Below are 11,691 nucleotides of genomic sequence, written 5' to 3'. Positions count from 1 at the left end.
ATACTAAATAGTTTGAAGCAAAAATAAGCAAACAAAATATATTCCAGCATGTTGAATATATTCCTTAAGTACCTAGTTACAAGCTCTATAATTTAGGTTAACAGTTGTATGCCAAGAAATCAGGATTGCAAGCGTGGAATATGGAGTAAGCTTCTCTAATCTAATAAATACATCAATACACTGATAATAGTACTTTATAAAACTTTAAAAATGCCAAAATAATTTTGTATACAAAATATTATGTTCGATGCATATATACATTTGGGCAATTTTTTTTCTTTAGTTTACTTTCCAAAAGGGGGAGGGCGCTGCCCCCCCCCCCCCAAAAAAAAATCATCCACTGCTTTAACATGTTAAGGGTGGTGGGAAAACCGGACGTCGACGACCATCACCCCTATGGATCCGCCCATAAAATAATCATTTTTTTAAGCTCAGTCGGCAAAATGCTGCACATATTATTACCATAACAGAATATTCGAAAGCAAATATTAAATACGGTTTCGTCTTTAACTGTAATATTAGAAAGACGTTTGCAAATTGAAGTCGAATTATATTTTAAATATAGCCAATAATAATTGTGGTTATAATGTCAAAGCAGGTAAGATACTATGCCTACTGGTAAACATATGGTAAATAGATTATACAATACATGCTAAAATGTTGTGAATGATGTAGTCTATAATAGACTTCCTGTTATTTATTTATTCAACAATATTTCATATATTGACTTATTTTAGTGATTAACATGGTCAATATATTTTATTCCATTATATTTCGTAAAAATGTGCAACTAACCTACTACATACTGAATACTCTGCTGCTTTTACTGTACAGTACGCACGGAATTTGAATAATGACTTATCACACGTGTTGCTTTTATTATTAATGATACTTTAATAGACATACATATAAACTCAAAATATGCCAATAATGCTAAGACATTTGCTACGATATATTTCTTCCAGAGCTGTGCACGCGTCTGGACGGTAAATCGGCACAAACATTTTGTCCTTACTCAAAATAGTACATGATTATATAAACGTCGAAGTTCGATATATGGGATTCATTACATTCAAACGTTTGTCTAGTCTAAAATTATAAACGGTTATAAAGGTTGTTAAAAAAGTATATGAAAGTGTTGTCTAACTATGTGCTTTGTCAACTTCATTATATGCTACCTTTTCTAAGCATAGTGTTTTAAATATAATAATAATATATATGAATCTACGTGAGTTATGTATGATATTTGGAGTGACACGTGACTTAAGCCCTGTCCAGACTATCAAATGTTATTTTTAAAAACACGTGACATGTCTAAATATGGTCTGATGACATCATTATCATCACCAAATAGGCACATCATGACTTTACGTGGACATACTACATATTTTGTAAAAAAAAAAAATCATAATCTGGACAGAGCTTAAAACAATTCTTAGATTCGCGGTTGTACAATCATCAGTGATAAATTTCGCTGGGATTATAATGACCCTTGCACAAGTAACAAGCATTCACTCCAACTAGCTACTGCTCTCTCTACTCTTATTTCTTTCTCGGTATCGCATTAACATAAGTTGTTTCTTCTTCTCTATGTTGTAGATCTTGGTAAGTTTGGTCTTTATTGCCAGCAGTTGGATCATCTACTACGTACTCCATGTAAGTCTGTATTGAGATATGAAACGTACGGTAATATATCAAGGCAATTTAGGTCATTGCTACTTGTTGGTAAATTGATATTTGGTAATACTGTAGTGTGAATTAAAAGGAAAAAATGAATACAATGAGGGAGTTTCAAATTCCTTTAGAATAGATAAATATTATGTGAAATAATTTCTTATCATTGTTTCAAAAGTCGCAAAGAATTAGGATAAATACCTATTTGCAATACTTTATTATCACTCTGTAAAAAACAATACATTTTACAAGTTTACAATAATTTTCATTAATCCGTAGAATACAGCTGCCATTTGGCCTGTTTTAGTGGTAGAGTAGAGCATGTTTGTCCTACAAACCGGCGCGATAGCATGCTACTGATTGTAGGAAGGAGGACCAGTGAAAACAAACTACACCTAGTCCGGGCCCTAACAGAAATGTGAATATAAACTATCTACCAGAATCATTTGACAAAACAGAAAGCCTATGAAATTTACAGAAGCAGGCTTTGTGCACGTGACATAAAGAGGATATGTGACAAAGATGAGGTGAATTAGAATATTAAGAGCTTACATCTAAGTTCTGTCTCTGGTCCGCACTCCTCTTGCCTATTTGTGCCTTCTGAATTGAAATAAAAAATAATCATTGTTACGAATTTACAGTAATTTCTTTCTGTCATTCTATTTTTTGTTTGTTTCTGTCTTTAGTATTATGTTGCCAACACACATTGTTATTTGTTTGTTTATTAAACCATGATTAAACTGCTCATTAAACAGCGGAAAGCCCGCCACAAAAAAAAAGAAACTTTAAGCTACCTTTAACACTACGACAAACAAGAAAAAACAGTAGAAGTTTACTTTGTAGGCCTACTTGTGAAAGACCATTTGTCCTTTTCCTATAAATTTTCAACCCGTTAAAAAAAATCTGTTCATTTTCATAAGTGACTTTGCAGCCATTAGGCCTGATTTGCATGACACATAATTTTGTACAAGATTGCTTATTTTAATTTGGATCATTTGACTGAACAGAAATGGGAGGGGGTGTTATGTATTAATGTGTTGAAGGCACACTATTAAATATATCACGAACAACAATTTGATTTGGTATCTGACAAACCCGTTTAATCCTCGTGTAGCCGATCAATCCACCAATTACTCCGAAGGCTCCAACAATTATACCCACAAACAACATTCCAATTGTCAAACTTGTGCCTGGAAGGGATGAAGATATAACAGTAAATGTCATACAACTTCAATCATAATAATGCGGTTTGGCGCAGTGGGTGCAGTTCTTCTCAATTTCCCTGTACATTTCGCCTGTGTCCCAGTCGCTTTAGATACGGTTGTCTCTCTTCATCCAGGAGTAAAAGTGGGTGTATGGTAATCGCAAACAGAACATTTGCTTTCAGTGCTTTACCCTCTATCAATTCAGTAGTCAAATTTATGTTATGCCAAAACTCGATAAGCGAAAGCATTTAATTTTTTGTCTGAAAATAATTATGTTTATTGTAAATATGTGTTTGAAGAAATAAAATAAAAGACAATAAAGAGAGATGTAGAAATGCGCAGATCTTACAGCTCAGCATCATGGAATTTTCTCTAGGGTACGTATTACTGTATATGCGATTAATTCAATGCCGGGTTTCATAGTGTGAATCGCTATAGGCTATAGGTCTAAGTTTAACATAATTATTTTATTTCATTTTATTTTATTTATTTTCATTATTTTATTATTGAATGTTTAATGAAGTATATTCCAGTAGGGAAGTAACAACACCAATTACAACGATAACTGACAATGGTGGTGATTGGTGGTGGTGATAATGATGTGCCACAGTTTTAGTTTCCTTGATTGTTTATTCGAAATTGCAATTCCGACATTTTTTTATTATTCCACTTGCTCTACCAAAAAAATTACTATTTGAAATATTTTAAAGTAGGGGCCTACCTATCAATTCTTTTCGTTTGCAGCCGTGGTAATAAAATAATTACATTGAATCATATCATAGAATATTTCTTTAGAAATCTTATGGTTATAGGAACTTGTCCCTCCGTGTTGTTTTTACTGTTTTCTTGTCAATGTTAAAATGAAGGATAATTGTAAGAGCGTGCGACTCTGCGTGTAAGCGTTGGGCTTTCAATCTTCAGGTCGGGATTCGAGACTGATGGTCGTCACACTGCTTGTGTCTTGGGCAAGACACTGCCTCTCTTCACTCAGGAGTATAAATGGGTATCTGGTAGGTGAAGGATTCGCAATGAAATTACTAGTGCTGATGCTGATTATACGCATAGGAAAAGCACCTTGAATACTTCTTCCATAATTGAATAATACGCTATATATACGGTAATGAATAAGGAAATAAATAATTTTTTGTTAAGCCGTAGGCCTATGGAATTACAATCCTTCCCGTGCCATTATTAAATCGAAACAGCAAGAACATTTTAATAAAATTGATGTTACGTAATTAGTGATTTTAGTTTTACATAAGACCTGACTTAATCCTCTTGGCCCCCTGGGGAGCACAGGGTGTCCACCATGAGTCTCCATCTCACTCGTCTCTGTGCCGCAGCTTTGGCTCCCCCCCCCCCCACTCATGTGATATTGATATTTTTCAGGTCTCTGTTAGAGACGACGCCAGTTGTTCTTGGGTCTGCCCTGTTTTCTTTTCCACTGCGGGTTGTAGTCTAGGGCCTGCTTGGTGACATTTGTAGGGTCTTTCCTTAAAGTATGACCTATCCATCCCCATGGCACTTCCTTCTCCTTATTAGGTTGCTGAGTTTTACATAACATTGAAAAACCTTAAATGTGTTATAAAATATATTTGAAGCAACATAAAAAATAAAATGCTGTACATGTGATGAAATGTCCCTAGTAAAGAAAAAAATTTTTCACGATTACAATTGCTTATTTATATGATGAAAACAGTAGCCTAAGTTCGTGTCATTTACGATACTCACCGTAAATGCTATTTTCACAATATCTCCCACTGTAGCCTTGTTCACATTCACAAGTAAACTCAAAATTTGTAGGTCTGCAAGTCCCTCTATTTCCACATGGATTAGAAACACAATAGTCAACATCTACAAATATTATATTAAAAAATAAGATGGATTATATTAAATATATCATTGATTATTATGAAATTAAGTTATCCTATGGATTATTCACTTAAGTTTTTTTCTATAGCACCTCTAAATATTGTTTTTTTTTTCAATATGGCAGTGGTAGTGGTGGTGGGAGAAGCAGTAGCAGTAATAAGTGGTAAAAGGAGGAGGAGGTGGTAATGGAGGCGGCCAAAGAAGAGGGATGAGGAATTGTGAATGGTATAAAATATAATATAACTGTTTCGAAAACAATTTGAAAGCTGACGACAACCGCATTGGAAATCGTTTTGATCAACAAATGTAATTATATCACTAGAGGATCATGATAGGCAAAGAATACTTTTGTTTTGTAAAACAGAAAATGTTAATAACAATCTCTCAAACCTATATTCGAAAATTACATTTTTGGATTTGATTTTTGATTTTATTCAATATCTCTTAAATTACATACAGACATAGAAAATCTCGTTGACAGGCGAAAAAATGGGCAAAAAACGGAAAAGAGATATTAGGATAACCCTCTAAGTCCCTTTTAGGGACTTATTTCCAGAGGGGTCTATCTCAATAAACGGGTAACAGCCAAACAATTAAAATAAAATCGATAAAGGAGATTAAAAAGGCAATGGTATGAATTTTTTTGAATAGTTTATTAAAAATATCCAATTCCTATAATAAAAATTTTAGTTTTGAAAGTCTTACATAGGCCTATCTATAGCATATAATTTGGTATAGGTTTTTATATTTGAAAAAAAAAACACTCAATGTTCTGCATTATAGCTATAATAATAGGCCTAGCCTGATACACCACATTATGGAAACGCTTAACCTGAAATTAAATAGTTGTTGATTGCTGTATAGTAACTATGATAAAATAATCAGTCAAGCCAGGTAACACAGTTATGCATGAAATAATCATCTTTATCGATCAATGATTCTGGTTTTGGTGGGTAAAGCCGACCTCCTAAAAACTCCAAAAGTGTAGGAGTACAAACAGGAGAGTAAAAACAGAGTTGAATAATAGGAATGGTCTTTCTTAAGACATGCTCTTTTTTTTCTTTTTTTTTTCTGTTTTTATTTTCTCACCGGAGTATCCCCCAACTCGTCTCAAAGGATATACTGGGTTCTTTATAGTGCGCACGGGCCATTATATACACTGGGCCTACGGTTTATAGTCCCTAACCGCTCGGCCATTCGACTCGCATATTATGTAAAAGCTCTGCTTTGTTTTTCATTTTTGCCATGTTACTTGATTTAATATTCATATTTAATTTGATGTTTGAATTGCTTTAGAATGAATTTTATACTGCAGGTTCTTTGCAAAGGAAATTGAACCTTGTCAGCGTACCTTGATTTGTCTGCCGCATTCGATAAGACAGATCATAGTATTCTTATCAGTACACTTTCAAATTTAGGCATTTCTGGTACAGTGTGTCGTGGTTCAATTCTTAACACGTAGAAAACAGTCTGTTGGAGCATATGCTGTCTTATGCCCCGTTCCCATTAATGATGTCCCTGAAGGTTCTACTTTGAGGCCCATTTTGTTTCTCATTTACACGCGTCCTCTGGTACGTTATCCATAAACATGCCATTATATATCACATCTACGCTGACGATACTCAGCTATACCATACCTCCATGGCTATACACATCTTTTAGTCCCCAGGCTGCCTCCGAGACAATTCGTAAGTTAGAAGCTTGCATTGATGAAGTACATGCATGGTTGTCTTTCCGAAAAAAATTGCTGGACATCTCTCCCGACAGCGACCTGGTCTCACTTGGACTGTCCGCTGGTGCCACCACTGAGTTGAGCAAGATTCTGAGTTGCTGTTGATATCATTAAGCTGGGGATTTTATTTGTTAGTCTTCATGAAATATTATAAGTATTTTGTAAATTCCTTGTCATACAGTACTGCAATATGTTGAAGGGGTCCATGAAAAAATCACTGCTGGTGTTTACTAGTAGAGCCAAGATTTACCATTATGCTACATTATCCTATACAAATGGATATACTTAATTTTATATTTATTCTTATTTCTTCAATTTCTGATGAAAGCAAGTAAATCAAACTAAACTGAATTTCTAATGAACAGCACTAGTTATTGCTAACTCTCACATTTACACAAAATCACAATTCAAATGATACTGATAAGTTGCATTATATAGGCCTATAAGAATTTAGAGTAAAAATATTGCACTTGAATACCCCTATGCTGTCAAATCTACTTTAAAATTACCTAACACTGGAAAAGGGTTTTTCATTTCATTAGAAATCCATGTCAATAATGAAGAAAAAAATTGGACACCTAAACAAATTCTTTCATGCCTCGTTAATTTTTTTTTTAAGTGTACGTATACGAAGATGGCACCTCATTACAAGATATTTCATGTTATTCTTATTAGCAGTAACCTACACAATATATTCGGAAAAATCCTGTCAACATCGACAGGTTTGATGTACAGCATGGCCGGCGGAACCCGGGCCCCCCACTTTTTGGCAAAAAATATACAATGTCTGGAGATTTTTGTATGGTCGGAAATGCAAGAAAAGAAGAAGGGAAGAAGGAGGAGAAGGATGCGAAAGAGATTGTTTATCCAATACCCGACCGAGTTACATTTTCTCGCAATTCACATTGGCGGATATGGGGGAGGGGGTCATGGGTCCTGATCCCTCCCTTGGGCAACAAAAAAAAGGGGGAAAAGAAAAATAATTCTAGACCTACATTTTCAGGACCCGTTAAGCTGAATTTGTTTTGTTTTTTATTTGTTCCATTAAGAAAATTTGAATTTTGAACAACATAAAAGTCATTAAAACACACTTCAAATGTCGGGAAAGCTCATTTCCCGCCATTTGGAATCAAAATTTTCAAGGGGGAGAACCCCTGGACCACCCTTTCTTTTTGGGATTTATCGATTCATGGCAAAAAGAATACGCATGCAACTACTCATTTGTTTATGTATGAATACACACATAAAAAAAATTTACCTGACTGTTTTCAAGAGGGGAAAACCTTGAACTTAAAATACATTTCAGAAGTCAGGAAAGCTCATTTCCCGCCATCTAGAAATCGAAATTTTCCCGGGGGAGAACCCCTGGACCCCTCCTTTTTGGGATTCATCGATTCATGGAAAATTCGTATGCAACTACTCATTTCTTTTAAATTTTTATGTATGTATACACACATAAGGCCTATTTACTGAATAACAATTGTAAAAAATTACCTGACCGTTTTCAAGAGGGAAAAACCTTGAATTTTGAAGAACTTAAAAGTAATTAAAGGCACCCCAGAAGTCGGGAAAGCTCATTTCCCGCCTTCTAGGAATCGAAATTTTCCAGGGGGAGGACCCCCGGACCCCCCTCCTTTTTGGGGTTCATCGATTCATAGAAAATTCGTATGCAACTACTCATTTTTTTAAACATTTTTATGTATGTATACACTTAAGGCCTATTTACTGAATAACAATGGTAAAAAATTACCTGACCGTTTTCAAAATGGAAAAACCTTGTATTTTGAAGAACTTAAAAGTAATTAAAAAACACCCCAGAAGTCAGGATAGCTCATTTCCCGCCTTCTAGTAATCAAAATTTTCCCGGGGGGGGGGGGGGGGGGGGGGGGGACCCCCGGACTCACCTCCTTTTTGGGATTCATCGATTCATGGAAAATTCGTATGCAACTACTCATTTTTAAATTTTTTTTATGTATGTATATGCAGCTAAGGCCTATTTACCGAACAACAATGGTAAAAAATTACCTGACCGTTTTCAAAAGGGAAAAACCTTGAACTTTGAAGAACTTAAAGGTAATTAAAAGACACCCCAGAAGTCGGGAAAGCTCATTTCCCGCCTTCTAGGAATCAAAATTTTCCCGGGGGAGGACCCCCCGACCCCCCATTCTTTTTGTGATTCATCGATTCATGGAAAATTCGTATGCAACTACTCATTTTTTTTTTTTTATGTTATGTGTATACAGATACATAAGGCCTTTACTGTAATAACAATGGGAACAAATTACCTGACCGTTTTCAAGAGGGAAAAACCTTGAATTTTGAAAAGTAATTAAGACACCACGGGAGTCGGGGAAAAGCTCATTTTCCGTCATCTAGGATGGACCCCCTTTTTCTTTGGCGCTTATCGATTCATTGAAAAAAGAATACGATATGCAACTACTCATTTTCTTAAGGTATACACACATAACAGGCCTATTTACTGTAATGAGAAAGTTTACCGTACCGTTTTCAAGAGGGGGAAAACCTTGAATTTTGAAGAACAAAGTCATTAGACACCTAGCTCAAAAGTCGAGAAAGGTCATTTCCAGCCATCTAGAAATCTAAATTTTCCCGGGGGAGGAATGTTGATCCCACCACCTAGGTTTGATTACCGATCTGCATGATTCATATTCCCATTCATCTTATAAGTGGGGCCCCCCCACCTTAAAAAACGTTCCGCCGGCCCTGTACAGTACTTTTGATTTATTGGCATCTCATAAAACATAGACATTATAAAAGAATTGACTTTTTCGTCATCTTTAGATAAATGTGTATGACAAAGATATGTTTGTAACTATGTTTAATTTTTCTGGTACTGTATAAGTAAAAGAATAAAATTTATCTAGAAACCATATGAACCTATTTTATCAAATATTGCTATACTTACAGTAATTGAGAACTTTTGTGTCACTTTGTTTAGTAAAATTTAATCTGTCTGTCGCTGTACATTTGTAGCTTCCTCCATCACTCTCTGTTACAATGTCTATCTTATGTGTTAAACGCAAGTTATTTTCGATTTTCTTGATAACATTGCCATCCTTAAAGAGATTTACCACGGGAAGTGGACTGGCATTTGCAGAACATTCGATTGTGACATTTTTTGCGGCAGTATAAGAACTAATATCAATCATGACATCATATAAATCTGTAAGAAAATTGAAAATTATTTAATAACCAATAATCAGAATTTCTAACACTGATTTTATTTGCTTTCTTTCTGTACAAAGATATGCTGCATAGACAATATACTAGTCTTTTTTAGAAGAAATATTATTAGATTAAACGCTACCATCAGAATCCTACCCTCCGCCAAACTAAACACAGCACTGCTTTCCATACCAAGTGCTCCACGCATTCAACGATACATACAAATACTATTTAACCAAAAATGGTATGCACTACCGCGAAATATCATCTTTAAAGACCCCAAAGTTGTCACCACAGCTGTGCAAGAATACTTAGTCTGTTGTCTTATGTATTCTGTATATAAATATATAGACAAATGATAACGCAAAGCGAAAGTAAGATATTGCCAATATTTATTCAAAATAATACGTTTCGAGCATAGCTCTTCATCGGGTAATGACAAGGATGTAAATGGAGGAATTTATAAGAAGTATACTGTATTACAAAATACATAAGATAAAAGCATGGGCGTGAATATTGTACCTACAAAATAAGTAACTGCTGAATGACAATAAAACAAAGAACTGCTAAAATCGGTTACAATGAAGCTGTAGCCCAGTAAAGCCGACGAACTAAACTGCTGGGAAGCAAAAACATGCCTATGACAACATATATGGATTAATAATAATACAATACTAAAATCATCTGCTGATATATATTTTTTTATAGATTACAGTACTAATATATATATTTGTGTAGCGGCAGTTTGGCGCAGCGGCTGAGGTTCGGGCTTTCAATCGAAAAGTCAGGGTTTTCGAGTCTCCGCTGTGCAGATTCGCAAGGCACTTTAGCTACATCGCTTCAGTCCACCCAGCTGTATCAATGGGTACCAGCAAACTGCTGGGGACTAACCTGCGACGGACTAGTACAACTTTCATCCGCTTCACACTACAGAAACTGGGGATAAGCTCCAGCCCTATGAGCGCTAGTGTCTCGGAAAGGATTGAGCTTATTCAACTGGTTCATTTCTTTGAGTATAAAATTTCGATAAGCATTATTTTCATTCGACTGGTTCATAAAATAGATTTCGTAGACAACGAAAATTAACGTAACCAGAATGCGTTAAGTTGTGCACATGACCAAAACAAATATGGCCGATTGGTCAGTTTAGCAACATCATTGCGTTAATATAATTTAGATTAAATTTCATTACAATATTACCCACACTGAAGTAAAAAAAATATTTGTAGGCTAACAGAATAAAAAAAAAAATATTGATGAAAGCAGTTTTTTATACGAAAAACCCATACTGTCACAATCCGAAGCAGCCTTGATTACGCAGTGTGTATCGCGGTAACTATGCAGCCATTTTGGTTTGTCGAGTATTTAACAGTTTTCTATTCGACTGGCCGTCTTTGTGAAGTAGGATTTTACCACTGTCCACCACCATGGAGGAAGAAAATTTTCTTCCTCCATGGCACCACTGTGCAGGTGGGCATGGTTTTAACAAAGAATGACCAGTTGAATACGGCCATTTAGTTGTTATATATATTTGTATTATATCACAACACAATAGCATGTACTTTGATACTCAGAGTATGAATTAACTTATTTGCATTATGTTAATGAAGTTTAAAATTAATGTGATTTCAAATTTTCTTGTGTTTAGCTTATAATTGTATATTTTTCAGTTTGCTGTAATGATTGTTACTTTTGTTTTTTACATCATGTGAATTTGTATAATTTGTATTTAAGTCAAAACGGTCTTTTGACAAGTTTCTCCATTTGTAAATAAAGTTGATGTTATTATATATCTACAGTATTTTACTAATCAGATTGCATTATTCAATAATGTATGTAACCTTAGCAACCATATATCAAAGGTAGGTTGCAGCTACAATATTCTGAATATCCATAAGACAATAATTATTAATTTACTTGTTTGTCTCAAAATATGTATGAATAAAAATATAATAAATGCCTAATACTTAAGAATTATACATGTTATAGGATATTAAAGGAGGTTACAATTCAAAGATTATA

At 34.7% G+C, this 11,691-nt stretch overlaps 1 protein-coding gene across 1 annotated transcript; it reads right to left on the bottom strand.

The window, feature by feature from the left end:
- Positions 1–6: 6 nt before the first annotated feature.
- On the bottom strand, positions 7–10,824 carry LOC117117318. Its single transcript, XM_033261593.1, has 6 exons — positions 9,862–10,824; positions 9,410–9,667; positions 4,611–4,733; positions 2,770–2,864; positions 2,227–2,274; positions 7–1,662 (listed from the first exon to the last, which is right to left on the bottom strand). Exons 1-6 carry the CDS (start codon positions 9,875–9,877, stop codon positions 1,543–1,545), a joined length of 660 nt encoding a protein of 219 aa, XP_033117484.1. The 5' UTR covers positions 9,878–10,824; the 3' UTR covers positions 7–1,542.
- Between the last annotated feature and the right edge of the window lie 867 nt (positions 10,825–11,691).

The sequence above is a fragment of the Anneissia japonica genome, unplaced genomic scaffold (assembly GCF_011630105.1).
Source record: "Anneissia japonica isolate Jap-2015-1 unplaced genomic scaffold, ASM1163010v1 scaffold2776_len101754_cov109, whole genome shotgun sequence".
Taxonomy (NCBI): domain Eukaryota; kingdom Metazoa; phylum Echinodermata; class Crinoidea; order Comatulida; family Comatulidae; genus Anneissia; species Anneissia japonica.
This window is presented reverse-complemented; position numbering and strand designations above follow the sequence as displayed.

Bases quoted from the DNA above. Each gene is read 5' to 3' on its own strand.
- LOC117117318 (XM_033261593.1), bottom strand. The intron at 2,865-4,610 runs GTGAGTATCGTA...CATCCCTTCCAG, and splicing joins TTGTGAAAATAGCATTTACG to GCACAAGTTTGACAATTGGA. The intron at 1,663-2,226 runs GTAAGCTCTTAA...ATCTCAATACAG, and splicing joins ACCAGAGACAGAACTTAGAT to ACTTACATGGAGTACGTAGT.